The 15,203-nt window shown below is 41.0% G+C and overlaps 1 protein-coding gene across 7 annotated transcripts in view; it reads right to left on the bottom strand.

The window, feature by feature from the left end:
* The window catches only part of RPRD1B (regulation of nuclear pre-mRNA domain containing 1B), a 58,855-nt gene that overhangs the window by 25,103 nt on the left and 18,549 nt on the right, over positions 1-15,203 (bottom strand). For all 7 annotated transcript variants that reach the window (XR_010154015.1, XR_010154016.1, XR_001712007.4 and 4 more), the window contains exons 4-6: positions 9,647-9,759; positions 7,773-7,899; positions 1,044-1,219 (exon numbers count right to left, since the gene is read on the bottom strand). Coding sequence is in view for 4 of the 7 variants with exons in the window: in NM_001242592.3 (NP_001229521.1) it covers positions 1,044-1,219; positions 7,773-7,899; positions 9,647-9,759 (416 nt within the window). In the remaining 3 variants the exon portion in view is untranslated. The remainder of the gene's footprint in view (positions 1-1,043; positions 1,220-7,772; positions 7,900-9,646; positions 9,760-15,203) is intronic.

Below are 15,203 nucleotides of genomic sequence, written 5' to 3'. Positions count from 1 at the left end.
GAGCAGACATTCCTGAAAAGGAAGTGCAGCAGCCCGGGGCAGCAAAGTTCCCAAACATCCACACTGCTGGCTCTGTTATCCCACGGGACCAAGTACTGAGGGTAAACTACCATGTACTTAATTACGAAGCCAAACAAGTGTATGGTGAGGAAATGTTTCTGAACTCCCTCCCCAAGGTCACTCGGACTAATGTCCTCAACCCAGGGTAGAAATGAGGTCTTCTACAGTTTGAGAACTGTGCTATATAAATACTACTGTGACATTTAAGAGCTAATTACAGATAGATCTTGGAGGCAGACAACTTCTTGGCCGCAGCATGGATAAAGTCAGAAATAAACCTCCAAATGGCTGGGCGCGGTGGCTCACGCCTGTAATCCCAGCACTTTGGGAGGCTGAGGTGGGCGGATCATGAGGTCAGGAGATCAAGACTATCCTGGCTAACATGGTGAAACTCCGTCTGTACTAAAAATACAAAAAATTAGCCAGGCGTGGTGGTGGACGCCTGTAGTTCCAGCTACTTGGGAGGCTGAGGCAGGAGAATGGCGTGAACCTGGGAGGCAGAGCTTGCAGTGAGCCGAGATCGCACCGCTGCACTCCAGCCTGGGCGACGGAGCGAGACTGCGTCTCGAAAAAAAAAGAAATAAACCTCCAAATGACTTGAAAGAAACATTTTTCAGCACTTCCCAAATACTACCAAACATACTCTTTGGTTTTCACTGATTTGCTATCCTTTTTGTACCTCAATTCGTAATTTTTTTAAAAACATGAGTTCAAACGAAAGCAATATTAAGATCCTAAGGCTGTGATTAAGAGTTCACTGTTTGTTTCCTACAATCCAGTTTGTTCTGTCCTGGACATATAAGAACATGACTTCAATTTTTAACTGGGCTCAAATAATTACAGTATCTGATGGATGTTCAGAATTCACATCATGAATTTTTAAACGATAAAAATGTTGTTAATTAAAGCATAATAAAAACCTCCTAATGTGGGCTACAGGAAGGGAAACGTGGGCAGTCTGGGTCTGCCTTCAATGCACTCACCTCTAGTTTTTTCTCCTTCTCCGACAAAACATCTTTCTGATTCTGGGTATACTCCACCAACATCCGAGCCAGCTGGCGACGGTCCTCCAGTTCTGCTGCCAGGCGCCCGTTATATTCTGCTAGTAACAGACATGCTTCATCTACTGTTTTTGAAAGACGTTCAGCTGCCTCTTTGTCTAAGTACAAATGAGACCAAAAAATAGAGAAAATATACAAATCACATAGGTATGACTACAAACATTTCTGGGGGAGGTTAACGGTTTCTCTCCCAATATACAGAGTCTGAGAATAAGCCAGCACCTGTGGACAAACAATGAGTTGATTGAGCAAGAAATCCAAAGGCATTCACTCTGTCAACAAGACAGGACACTACTCAATTACCTGAAGTGAGGAAGCTGTACATGGGGGGAATCCGGCAAAGGCTTTCTAAATGCCTGTTCCTGCAAAAGCTCTCCTGACAAAACAAGCATAAAGAGATATTGAAGATCACCTGTGAAAAAATCGTTCCTTGTCTCTGAGAATTGCAAGTGCTTTCATTTATATTACAGTTGGCCCCTATATCTGTGGGTTCTGTATCTGTGGATTCAACCAACCATGAATGGAAAATACTCAGACCAAAAAACCCCAGAAACCAATAAAAATAACAATTAAAAAACCCAATTTTAAAAATACAGAATAACAACTATTTACATAGCATTTACATTGCATTAGCTATGATAAGTAATCTAGAGAGTATTTAAAGTATATGGGAAGATGTTTGTTGGTTATAGACAAATCGACACCATTTAAGGGCCTTGAGCAACCTTGGATTTTGGTATCCTCAGAAGGTCTTGGAACCAAACCCCCATGGATATGGAGGGACCACTGTATTTCATTAAGTAGTCTTTTTACTTTCCACTGGAATAAAAAATAGCATGCACTTATTTATTGGGTGTGGGAACTAAGACCCCCTCCCCGCCAGAAAAAAAACTACATGACAGGTTTCTATATGCAGTGAGCTGAGATGCTGGGACTCGAAGCCAGATCTCTAAAATGATCTATAGTACTCTATCTCTTAAACTATGTAAGCCTTGGACGTGGGGATGAACTTCTTCCTACATTTGACAAAATGTAAAGTCTGATAAGAAAGAGGTTTTTAAATGTTTCTGAACATGACCCACAGCAGAAATACACTTATGTAAATGCACAGAAAAATGAAAGCAGCGTTTCATAAAATACCCATTCTTACTATGTGTGCTCTATTTTCTATTTTATCTCTTTTTTTTTTTTTGAGATGGTGTCTTGCTCTGTCACCCAGGCTGGAGTGCAGTGGCATGATCTCGGCTCACTGCAAGCTCCGCCTCCCAGGTTCATGCCATTCTCCTGCCTCAGCCTCCCGAGTAGCTGGGAGTACAGGCCCCCGCCACCACGCCCGTCTAATTTTTTTGTATTTTTAGTAGAGACGAGGTTTCACTGTGTTAGCCAGGATGGCTTTATTCCATTTTTCAAAAACTGTTGGTCATTAGCTACCAGACTGATTTCATATCCAATTAATGGGTTGTAACTCATGCTTTGGGGGTGGAAAAACATTAAGAAAGGGTATTTTTGGGAAGAAGTGATGAACAAAGGCTCATAATTAAGAAATGAGAAGAAAAAGCAGGATCTGTATTTACAAAGAACTGATATAATTAATTATGTGTGGGTGGTGGTGAGATTAGAATTTTAAATATGTATACCTCATTTTTAAAAGACCTGAATGAATCAAAAGAGTAGGTTGGTGCTTTGAAACAAAGGGCACCAGAGACTCCGGCAGTACCGTGGGACAGTTCCATGACACTCCCTATGGATACAGGCTGTCAGAGGTGAGAGCTCGCATTCTCCTGGGGAACTAGGATTTAAGAGTCCCCAACACAGTATCTCTGGCAAACAGCCATCTGGCTTTTCGATGCCTTCTTAATGTGAATATTGCAAGAGGAACTGCTGAAGGATTCCAGATTGGGTGTGATGCCAAAGATTAGGAACCTCTACCCTCCTCAGGGATGGGAAACAAAACAATGTCCTTGGTGAAGGGGAAGAAGCGAGCAGAATGGAACACAAAGGAAAGAGATCACCTCAGTCACAGAGGATAAAGGACCGCCAACTTCTCCTTCCTGCTCAGTGGCTCAGTCCATGAGCAAGCTCCTGGGGTGGTTAGGTTGGTTTTAGTTTTGTTATTGCTTGACTGATCGTTTTTAAAAAATGGTTAATTCACTAAGATGTTTAGGTGCCTGTGGCAAAAAATGGCAAATACTAATTTTTAAGATTAAAAAGAAAATCAATTTGCAACCTCAAGAACTTTTACAAAGGAAATAATTCATTTACACAAATAATTACAACCCAGAAAAGTAACTTATAATAGTTTAGTGAGTTATACAAAATACGCAGTGAAAATGCAGAAGCCAGATGCTCGCTTCGGGGGACCTACCCACGCTGTCCTCACGCTCCCTGCTCTCCTTCACCCATCAGAGGAGTGGCAAGTGCCTCTTTCGGCCAGTCCTCCAAGCGGCATGCGCATCCCATTCCCTCGTTTCCTCAAAGACTAAACTTCTGCAGCCGCCCCATGTCTTCTCTACCTCAGCAAATTCTCTCTCTCCCTCCTGAAGAAAACCACTAGCACACAAACCTGCTGCCATGTATTCCACCTACATACCACTCTCCCACTACTGATCTGCTTCCCTGCTCCCCCTTGCAGCTAAACTCTTTTCAGAGAAGTGTAGCCACCTGCTCTCCTCCTGAGCCCACCCCAATCGGACTTTATGCCCACCAATCCTCTGCTCAAAACCTTCCAATTAGTTTAACAAATTTGAGTTCTTATAACTAGGCTCTTAGAAACAGCAGAGAATAAAAAGGATAAAAACTCTCTGCCCTCAAGTTTATATTATCAGGTAGGAAGAGAATCAATATACAATAAATATTATGCTTACTTATCAGCTGAAGAGAACTACAGAGAAAAACAAGGCAGAGGAGAAAAAGTGGGGCACTGGAAGGTGGGGGGGATCAACATTTTCAAAAAGGTGGTCAGGGTGAGCTTCGCTAAGGTGATACATAAACAAAGGCCTAAGAAAATGAGAACCAGCTATGTAACTATCTGGGAGGAACGTTTCAGGCAGAGGGGACAGCAAGTACAAAGGCGCTAGGAGGAAAGAGTGACTGGCAAGGTGCCCATATGACTTGAGCAGTGAGTGAGGGGAAAATAGTAAAAGTCTTGCGGTAACAGAGGTCAGTGAAAGACTCTGTTTTAAAGCCAGGCAGGGGGCTCACATCTGTAATCCCAGTGTTTTGGGAGGCCAGGATGGGAGGATTGCTTGAGTCCAGGAGTTTGAGGTTACAATGAGCTATGATCATGCCACTGACTCCAGCCTGGGTGACAGAATGAGACTGTATCTCAAAAAAAAAAAAAAGGGTTCTGGCTTTTAATTTGGTGATGGGGGGAGTCGTGGGGGTGTTATGTGGAGCGGGAGACATGATCTGCCTTCTACTAAGAGGATCACTCTGGTTACTATGTTGAGACTAGAATGACGGCTGAGCAAGAGGAACAAACGAAGTAGCAAGACCAGCTGGGAGGCTACTGCAATAAATCAACTGAACATGGTAGAGACCTGTACCAGGTGGCAGTGGTAGAGGCGGTGACAGGATATCAGATGCTGGGTTTGGTCCCAATCAACAGGAATGATGAGGGCCATTTACTGAGATGGAGAAGACCATGAGTGAAACAAGTTTTAGAGGAAAGGTCAGAAGTTCAGTGTGGGGCAGAGTAAGCTTGAAATGCCTATCAAGATATCCAACTAATAAAACTGAGTAGGAGGTTGGATATATGGGTCTCAAGTTCAAGTTGGAAGGGTCAACACTAGAGATGTAAATTAGGAAATAATCCGCAGAAAAACTCTTATTTATAGTCATGCAATTGGGTGAGAATGGCTGCCAGTGAAACCAGCTAAAGAAGGGGGCTAATATGAAGAGGTCAAGGAGGAGTGAAGAAACCAGCAAGCAGCTGAAAAGACACAGAAAGAGAGGAGGAAAGCTAGAATAATGCAGGGTCCTAGTTCCCACTGCTACTGTAGCAAATTACCACAAATTTAGTGGCTTGGAATATCACCAATTAATTATCTTATGCCTTATCACAGTTGCTTCCTCCATCTTCAAAGCACATCGCTCCAACCTCTGCTTCCACGGTAATACCTCCTTCTCATTCCCCCTCTCCCACCTTCCTCTTACAAGGACCCTGTGATTACACTGGGCCCTCTTAAATAATCCAGGGTAATCTCCTCATCTTAAGATATTTAATCACACCTGCCAAGTCCCTTGGCCATATAAGATTACATATACACAGGTTCTGTGGATTAAAACATGGGCGTTTCGGGGGTGGGGGGTCAGGAGGCATTATTCCAACTACTACACCAAGTGAAGAAAGTATTTTCAGGCAGAAGAAATAATCTACTGGGCCAAATACTACTGGGGTGAAGTTAAGATGGGGGCAGAGAATCCACCATTGAGTTCGGCAACAAGGAAGTCATCAGCAACTGGGAGGACGGGAAGTAGAGAGACAGCACAGGCAATCCATTCAGGTGGTTTGGCTAAAAAGAACAGAGAAATGAGGCAGTAGCTAGAGGAAGATATGAGGTCAAGAAAAAAATCTTCCCAAGTGGGGGAAAAATTCATGTTTTTATGCTATTGAGAATGATCCAGTAAAGAGTAAAAAATGGAAAATGCAGGAGAAAGAGGGAGCATTGTTGGAGCAATGGCCTTGGCTAGATGAGAAGGAGCAGATCTAACACACAGAGAGGCGGGTTAAGAAAATAGCATGTCCATGTAGAGAAATAGGAGGAAAAGTCAACTCAGACATGTTAGTTTTTCCCAGCCACATTCCGCTGCACAGGTTCGGGAAAGGAACAGACACAAAGCTAAATTTAAGAATGGTGGTTGCCAGGTGATATGGGAAGTGAAAAATGATGAGTTATTGTTTAATGGGTATAGAGTTTCAGTTTGGCAAGACGAAAAGAACTCTGGAAACTGGTTGTGTAACAACATGAGAATACTTAGCACAACTAAACTGCACACCTTTGTGTTTTATGTAGCTTACCATTTTATATGTATTTTACCACAATTAAAAATCAAAATTAAAAAAGTATTTTAAAAGGAAGCTACATGAGACCTTTAGGTCAGTGAAACAGAGAAACAAAATTACATACATGGCTAGCTTTACATTAAATTGCTTGCAATTTTTGCAGATTATGATTTTGACAGTAAGAATAAATGAAGTGGTCCTTTTAGTAGTAAGTATTTTTAAAATGTGATTTAACCTGTTTAGGGATTTTGCCAGGAGACTACACTGAAGGGAGAAAGAGAAGAAAATGGGTTGAAGGTGTGTGTGAGGAAGTGAAAAGAGAGACTCCAATCTGAATAAAGAAGAAAATGAGGACTCAAGGACTAGGAAGAGGTGGGGGAGGAATCAAGAGACTGCAGGTCCCAGTGGGGTGAATTCCTGGGGTGGGAAAGCAGAGTGAGGGGCTGAGATGCTTCTTGCGTGACTCAGAAGGCCTCCGAGCTGTGTTCTCCAACCCAGTACACCCACTGCCTGAGGTCTTTCCCTGTGCTGCTTCCACTGCCTGGTGGCCCTTCCTTCCCTTGGATATCCTCATGGCTTGCTTCCTAATTTTTCGGGTCTCTGCTCAAGGTCATCTCATCAGAAAGGCTTTCCCCAAACACCTTTAAAATACCATTAATACCGCCTGCAATCATTCTCCGCTCCCACCGCCCTGCTTTATTTTCCTTCTTGACACTTCACTTGAGGGGATATAGGTGGGCCTCAAATATTTGTTGAGGGAAATATTTCATCAGTGACCTTGATTTCCTTTAGATAGATATGGAAGAAGTTAGAGAAGCAGCCAAGTCAAGGGACTGGAGTGGGAAAATGGTGGCCTTTGGAAGACAGTGGAATGAAAGGTCTGAGCTTTTGTAAGGGGAGGAACATAGGCTTTGCAGCCTAGATTAGAATCCCAAGATCCACTACTTGCGTGACCTTGGACAAGACACCTATCTTCTCAAAGCCTCAATGTCCTCCTATGCAATATGGAGACACACATTTAGTCACCTCCAAAGACTATCACAAAGAACAGAAGTACCAGTGCAAAGCCTACTGTCAATATTAGTTCATGCTTCATTCCTTCCTTTCAATTTCCCATACGGAAAGCAGGAATCGTGTCAACTGCCCCTCGCTGTTTAACTAGGGAGGTCACGACTAGGGCAAAATGACATGTCTAACACACACCTGAAATTCCTGGCACTGAACGCACTATCATCTACGGGGCTTGTCAGAGAGCAGGGCACAAATCACACAGCCCTGAATCATAATTTTTTTTCTTTTAGTAAGAGGGTTATGAGTCTAACAGACAGAATAATACCTAATCTCCCCCACCCACCCCACACGCACACAATTTGTACTATGTTTTTAACAGACCTTATTTAGAGAGCCACAGGTTGTGGCACACCAGCATTTCTGCAATAATTCCTAGAATCACTATTCAAGCTTTGACTATTTCAAAAGTTTCTTTGTACACCATGTGAGTTATGTTTGCAAATCCCAAGATGGTAGAGCAACCAATACAACATGGAAAGTAGTCTATACCTGCAGACGTTAAGTATGGCCTAGGGTTACTGCATTACAGTTATGTCCCTCTCTCCTCACCCTTCACCCAAACTCTACCTTCTCACCTGTTATTTTTTCCAATAGAGAAACATCTTGCACTTCCTGGGGCAGAGAAGCAATTTTCTGTCGGACAGTAGCATCCCCTGATGCGGCATTTTCCAGATCCTGCAAAGCTTTGATTAGTTCCTCAGTCTGTAAGATGAAAACACAAACAACACTATCCATTAAGACATGGGGTTTAAAGAAAATTAGTTGGAGTTAAATGAGGTGGAGGCAAATTCTTAAAACAGTCATTCCTGCCATTTCTTAAAAAAACTGTTCTTAGCCCCAGAGCTTACATGTAAGTCAATGTCACGGACTCTAAGAAAATCCACAAAATTAGTTTATCTAAGTCCATGGCAGAACATGAATGAAATTCTGAATAATTATTATTATTTTTTAATTCTAAAAGAACATGTTTTTGGCAATTCAAAACAATGGAGTTTGGTTCATGTTGCTTAATTTCAAATGATGTATCATTTCCAGTATAGAATAAAGGTATAAATATCAGATGTTAACAACTGTGTGTTGTGGCCAGGTGTGGTGGCTCGCACCTGTAATCCTAGCACTTTGGGAAGCCAAGGCAGGAGGATCACTTGAGCCTAGGAGTTCGAGACCAGCCTGGACAATATAGCGAGACCCTGTCTCTACAAAAAAATAAAAATAAAATAATTAGCCAAGCATGGTGGCATATGTCTATAGGCCCAGCTACTTGGGAGGCTGAGGTAGGAGTATCACTTGAGCCCCAGAGGTTGAGTTTGCAGTGAACTATGATCATGCTACTGCACGCCAGCCTGGGTAACAGAGCAAGATCCTGTCTCAAGAAGAAGAAGGAAAAAATTATACGTTGACTGATCAACCTACTTCAATTCTTTCTTGGGTTTTCTTGACAAAATGAATGTCACTCCCAAAATTAAATGTATCAAACTTATTATAAACCAAGGGGGAAAAAACAAGAAAAGTAAACCAGGGATATATTTTCTGTATATATCAAAAAGGAGTTTCTTAAATTGTCAGAAAACAATGCTAACAGGCCACTCCATAATCACCAAGGAGTAGCTAGCTCTGTAGATGGTAGTTAGATTACCCTGAAAGGTAATAATCTAGGCTGTCGTCTTTAAAGTGTTTAAATCCAAAGATATATGACCTAACACTGCTGTCATTTAATTCCTAGTCTAACTCAACACCGTAACATAACACAAACTAGACATGTTTAATATTTACATAGGCTTTAAGCATGACCATGTGTAATAAAGCTGTTTTAGGCAAAATAAGATGAAGCCCCCCCGCCCCCGCCTTGAAAAGAGCATGGGCTCTGAAGTCAGACACACCTGGATTTAAATTAAGACACTGGTCAAGTTACTTAAACTGTCACCTTGTGCCCAACTTCTTTCATTTAGATTTTGTAAGCTAACCTGTATAGCCAAATAACACAAACACATGGGTAAAGACTAACTCCTTGTTTCAATATTTAATAGGCTACAGTGCAACAAATTTGCTATTGACACATAGACTGTCTTTAGATATTAATGAGTTACTTTATAAAACTACCATGCTACTGGAGACAGGCCATGGTAGACGACTTTTGAATATCTTTGTAATATTATCTATCCCTTTCTCCAAAATCTATTTTTAAAGAATATTCTTAATTTCTAGGATTGAAAAAACCAAGTCCAAGTACTTTATAAAACATAAGCCCATCCCAGAGTTATGGCACGCAAAGACATAGTGACGCCTGCCATCCGGCAAGCTCCTTTGGGCAGGATGATGCACGGGGCCCCTGAGAGGTGCCCTCTGATGATTCCATACCAGTGGTCACTGGCGCCACCTTGTGGCCATAGTCTTCAACTAGAGGTCACTTTAAGCCACTGTTCCCTACTCTCTCGGGGTCAAGACCTACCAAGAGGGGTCCTGCAGAAGGATCCTGAGGAGAGTAGCTGCCAGGGTAGTCGTCATCCTCCTCCTCTTGAATTTGCTGAAAAGTTCGTTTCAGAGATTTCTTCTCTTCTGTTGCTAGACAAAAGAGAAAGTGATAAATTTGAGTCACATATCCTGTAGTGATAAGTCACATGCTATGCACAATGGGCCACATGTAAAAACAGGGCAGAAGGGGCACACATTTTCAGAATGGCTTAATAGTAACCTTTATGCTAGTTATTTTAAATTGACTGTAGTTCCCTACATTACTGAAAAGAGTCAAACAGGTCTTTGTCCGTCATCTCAGATTGATTCTCTGGTAAAATACTACAGAAAACAGGCATCTAAAGTGAAAACTTACCCAACTATCACACTTGAGTAAGAAACTCATGGGACAATACAATGAAGCAAACCAATGTGTGCTAGGGTTTACAGAGAAGATATTGTGTATAAAATGAGATACGTTATGCTTTCCAGGGATCATTTCAGAAAATAGGAGAGAAAATTTTATCAATAAAATTGTGTCAAACACAAATATTCTTTACACTATTCCCCTAAAAATAAAATAAATCTAATTTTACCTTAAAATTAAAATAACCATTACTGAGACATGTGATTGATACTACTGAGAAAAATTACTTAAGTTACCATCTTAAATTTAACCACTTTTGAGGCTGACAGGTTACATTATTTATGATCTATCTGCACCATATGTTTTTACATTGTTATGATAGATGTGTTAATTCCAAAATCATTCTTTTTGCATCAAATTAGACAATACAAAATAAATGCCAAACAACTGTGGGAAATAAATCTAAATGATAAATTCTAGTTTAGAAAGTAAAGAAATATTGGACACAGCCTGTGCCTGGCATTGCAATAGTTTCCTTTTAATCTTTCCAACAATTTTAAGATACAGCATCTCCATCTGAAAGGTGAGAAAACAAAGGCCAGGGAGGTTAAATGACACACTTACGGTATGACTCCAAAACCTGTCCTCTTTCCACTGCACTCAAATTACTTAGCACCACACAGGTACCCTCTCATTTAGAAAAAAGGGGACACCAGGCACCTGCTTCAGATACATACACATTTTTTGCTTACACATTTTCTTCTGGAAACAAGCCACGTAGCTCCTGTTCTCTACATTATATACATCATATACTAACTGACCAAACTTACGTTTGAAGTGAAAGCCAGGTCAATATCATGAGTTTTATTTTTATTTTATTTTTTTTAGATGGAGTTTTTGCTCTCTTGCCCAGGCTGGAGTGCAGTGACACGTTCTCAGCTCATTGCAACTTCTGCCTCCTGGGTTCCAGCAATTCTCCCACCTCAGCCTCCCGAGTAGCTGGGATTACAGGCACTTGCCCCCATGCCTGGCTAATTTTTGTATTTTTAGTAGAGTCAGGGTTTCATTCACCATGTTGGCCAGGCTGGTCTCGAACTCCTGGCCTCCAGTGACCCACCCGCCTTGGCCTCCCAAAGTCCTGGGATTACAGGTGTGAGCCACCACGCCTGGCCAAGTTTCATTTCTTCTTAATGATTTTGTCTATTACAAAAAAAGGAGACAGGAACATCTGCAATACAGGCCGTCCTCACTTTGCACATACTATTATACACAGATTTGTTACCATGGCTTCGTTAAATGACACCAGTCCCTCAATAAAACAAGTTCGAACTTCAGTTACCATGGCATATTAACTCTTGAGTAGTTGCATAAAGTACAAATTTTGCTGCTAACTTCAGCCCTCAAATCATGATCAGTGACCAATCACATCATTCTTCAAGTCAATCAGTGATTCGTCACAGCACACCTGTTATGCAGGTCACACAAAGACAGCAAAGTGCTTCGCTGTGCTGTCTCCTTATCGCCCAGTGGTAACACCCACGACATTTTATTAAAATGAACGATCAGAAGAGGGTATTGATCATAAAGACAAATGTGGAACAAAGAAACTGAAACAAAAGCTAATGCCGGAACTGAAATCCCACTGGCATATCAGTGGAGTTACAGAAGAAAGAGCACGCTGCAGGATGCTGCCACTGCCAGCATCAGAGGGAGCCTAGATCCATGGCCAGAGGAACTTGTAGAGGCCAACTTAGCAATGAAGAAAGTGGGAGTGATGAAAAGAATGACAACGTCCTAGAGGAAGAGACGCTAACAAAAAAAAACTGCATGCTAAAGAAACTGAGAGGTATTTTACAATACTGAAAGCATAAAAGATAAAATGTTGGAAGCTGATCCAAACAAAATACAGTATGACAATTTGCAAAGCCACAGAAAAGATGTTTGCTCTGTATATGTACATAAATTATACCAGAAGAAGGCAACCCTTGTTCAAACTACTCTTGATAAGTTTGTTACAAAGAAAACACACTTTAATTCTCAATGTTTCTAATTTGTTGTTACAGCATATTAAATAACTATTAGTTTATTATCTCTTTTGTTTCCGTACACATTTGGAATCAACAATGAGTTTTTAATTCTTTGCAAAAAAAATTTCAAAAGTCACAGAACAATCATAATTTTCCCCACTGATTATAAAGATTGCTTTGCATGGGTTCAGCTTGCACGGTCATGGTTATAGTCCTGCACTACTATGCAAAGCAAAGATTGCTATATTTTTAATATGAAAAATCTATTAGGATAAAATTTACATAAGAAACACCTAACAGTACTTTGTACATAGTAGCTGCCTAATTAATGTGTGCTATGACCCATGCAGACACTTAGCCACTGTGGCATCAAAGTGGTCATGTGGAAGGAGTGGCCATTAGAAGGTAAGTACAAACTTCAAAATTTTTTATACTGTTCTGTTTGCTTTCAAGCACCTAGAAGAGTACTCAGTAAGTAACTATTAGATATGCTAAAGAAGGTAGAAAAAAATTACAAAACTTGAAATCCTTCCGTTTTCAAACTCTCACACAGAAATTATTATATATAAACATCAAACACTACCTCGACACTTAGAATTCCTGAATTTTGGCACTGGGAGGACTTAGATAGACCCATGCCTTTGTTTCCCCCAACTCAAATTTTCATGAAAATATCTAAGTCCACAGGTTGCAGTTTGCCCAAAGTCAGAGAGTTTGTTAGTGTAAATCTGGGTGCTACAGATCAAAGCCTCATTATCTGGAGTTATCTTTACCACTTCACACTGTTGCTCACGAACAGCATTCCAAGACTTAAAATAAGAAATCATTTTAGGATAACTTATGTCCTTTGCCATCCTGATGGCAGAGGGCACAATAGGTGTTAACCATTACCCTATTTTTCCAGTTTCCTCCTATTTCCATTTGGAGGACCTACTGGTGCTACAAACGTAAGATTTCTGGACATGAATTAGTAATCATTTCCCCCACAGGGCTCCTCATTCCCTGAGCTACCTATTTCCATTACGAACACTTTCACTGACCTGTCTTCCAGGTACAAGGCCTTGGAAACCATTAGAATCTATCCCAAGGTCCCAGCTTCTAGCAGATTCCATACCTCAGACTGATGCCTTACATACTCCCTCCCTTTGCTCCTTCACCTACACAGCCTTTTATCAGCAATCTGCCCTTTGTCATAGCTAGTTGAGACCACTGTCTCCCCGCCTCTAGTTGCTCCTTTCCCAAGTTAGACTACACAGTTGTCCGTCAGTATCCATGGGGGATTGGTTCCAGGACCGCCACGGATATCAAAATCTAGGGATACTCAAGATCCCTTACAAAATGGCATAGTATTTATATATAACTTACGCACACATCCTCCCGTATACTTTATGTCTAGATTATAGTACCTAATACATTGTATACATATGTAAATAATTGTCACACCGTTTCATTTTTAAAATATGTATTATTTTTACCCAAAATATATTCAATATGTAGCTGGTTGCATCCGCAGATGTGGAACCTGTAAATATGGAAGACTGTATTCTATTATTAAATTAATCTTCCTAAAGCGGAGTGCTCACTCCATCATGTCCCTATTCATAAACCTTAAGGGGCTTCTAATGATTTTACAGATTCCTCCTAAGTTCAAAGCCTAATGATGACAATGGCCTCCAACTCCCACGGCACTCGGGCCTCTCTTAAAGCACCTGGCCTTGCTACTCTGGCCACTGGCAAGCGTTCTTCTCCGACAGGAGCACTTTGTGTCTTATTCCTCTACATCCCTGCAGTACCTAGGAAAGGGGTGACAGGTCGGAGTTTGAAACCGCTTGAAGGGAGGAGTCACAGAGCTTGGAAAATGCTAGTGCTAGGCCAGAAATGACTATCACTGCTACGAAGTCAGCAGTTACGGTGCCCAGTATTGTCAGTCTAGTCAGACAGCCATTAAAAATAACTTAGGATTTCCAGGTTTCCTTTTCAAAAGCTATACATTTTTTTAAAAATTAAAATTATTTTAAAAACTAGAATATGTGTCAGTTCCATTTCTACATCTGAATTTAAGGTAAGCCTTCCACTATCAATTCAGCTTCTACCACGGTATATATTTACTCTCCCTTTTTCACTCACTCAACCACTCTGTTTACAGGCAGGACAAACTGTGGGGGTAGCCAAAGTCCTTCTGTCCTCATACTGGGCACCTTCTATTCTATCCTCCAACTTGTCCCTGTGTCTCCAGCAGGCCTTGTACTCAGCTAACCTTAAGTAATCCTCGTTACCTAAGGGTTTACGGTATGCCTCTTACAACCTGATTGTGGGACAATTTCAGACACAATGGCAGACTGTGAAACTAATCTTAAGGCAAAAAGCTGGCCTGCAGGTTCCCAAATCACATTATAATATGCAGCCATCTACCGTAAAGCTGGATCTTCTAGAGGATCCACTTGAAATTTTCTGTGATTTAAAAAAAAAAAAAAAAAAAACACCGCGTTTGGTCCGAGTGCAGCAGTGTTTACAACTAATTGATCGCAATCAGTTACAGGTTTTTTTGTTCCTTCTCTACTCCCACTGCTTCAATTGACTAGTTAATAACAACAAAAAAAACCACACCTATAGATTTTATATTACTTTTATAATGAGAAAAGGATCAGGAAATATTGTTTGCAACAGCTCCCTCATTCTTTGCTCCATCCCTGCATAATAAAGGACATTTTAATAAGGCACATTAAACTTTACTTGTGGAGAGAAAAGAACCTACAACAGATAAAGGTCTAACATTTGAGGCACAGTTCTACAAGCTGTCTACCCTTATCATCTCACTGAACTGAGTGGCCAAATCCAGGCATAAACCCAGGGAAGTTGCGCCTAGAACTCATACTCTTAGCTACCATGTTCTCCAGGCTCGCACAAAAACTGGGGGAGTGAAAATATTAAAAACCTCTTCTTACTTTTGCTACCAGTTCATATATAGAAACTCAGCACATTAGATACTAGAACTGGCAGGGGCAAACAAAACTCGTATCATTGCCCCACTGATAATATCTTACCTGCATTATCTCAAGTAATCTTCATCACTATCCTAGAAGGTATTACCATTAATAGCCATATTGTACAGTGAGGATCTGAGCTTCAGAAGGATCAAATGCCATGGCCAAGGTCACAGA

This window comes from Pan troglodytes, chromosome 21 (assembly GCF_028858775.2).
Source record: "Pan troglodytes isolate AG18354 chromosome 21, NHGRI_mPanTro3-v2.0_pri, whole genome shotgun sequence".
Taxonomy (NCBI): domain Eukaryota; kingdom Metazoa; phylum Chordata; class Mammalia; order Primates; family Hominidae; genus Pan; species Pan troglodytes.
This window is presented reverse-complemented; position numbering and strand designations above follow the sequence as displayed.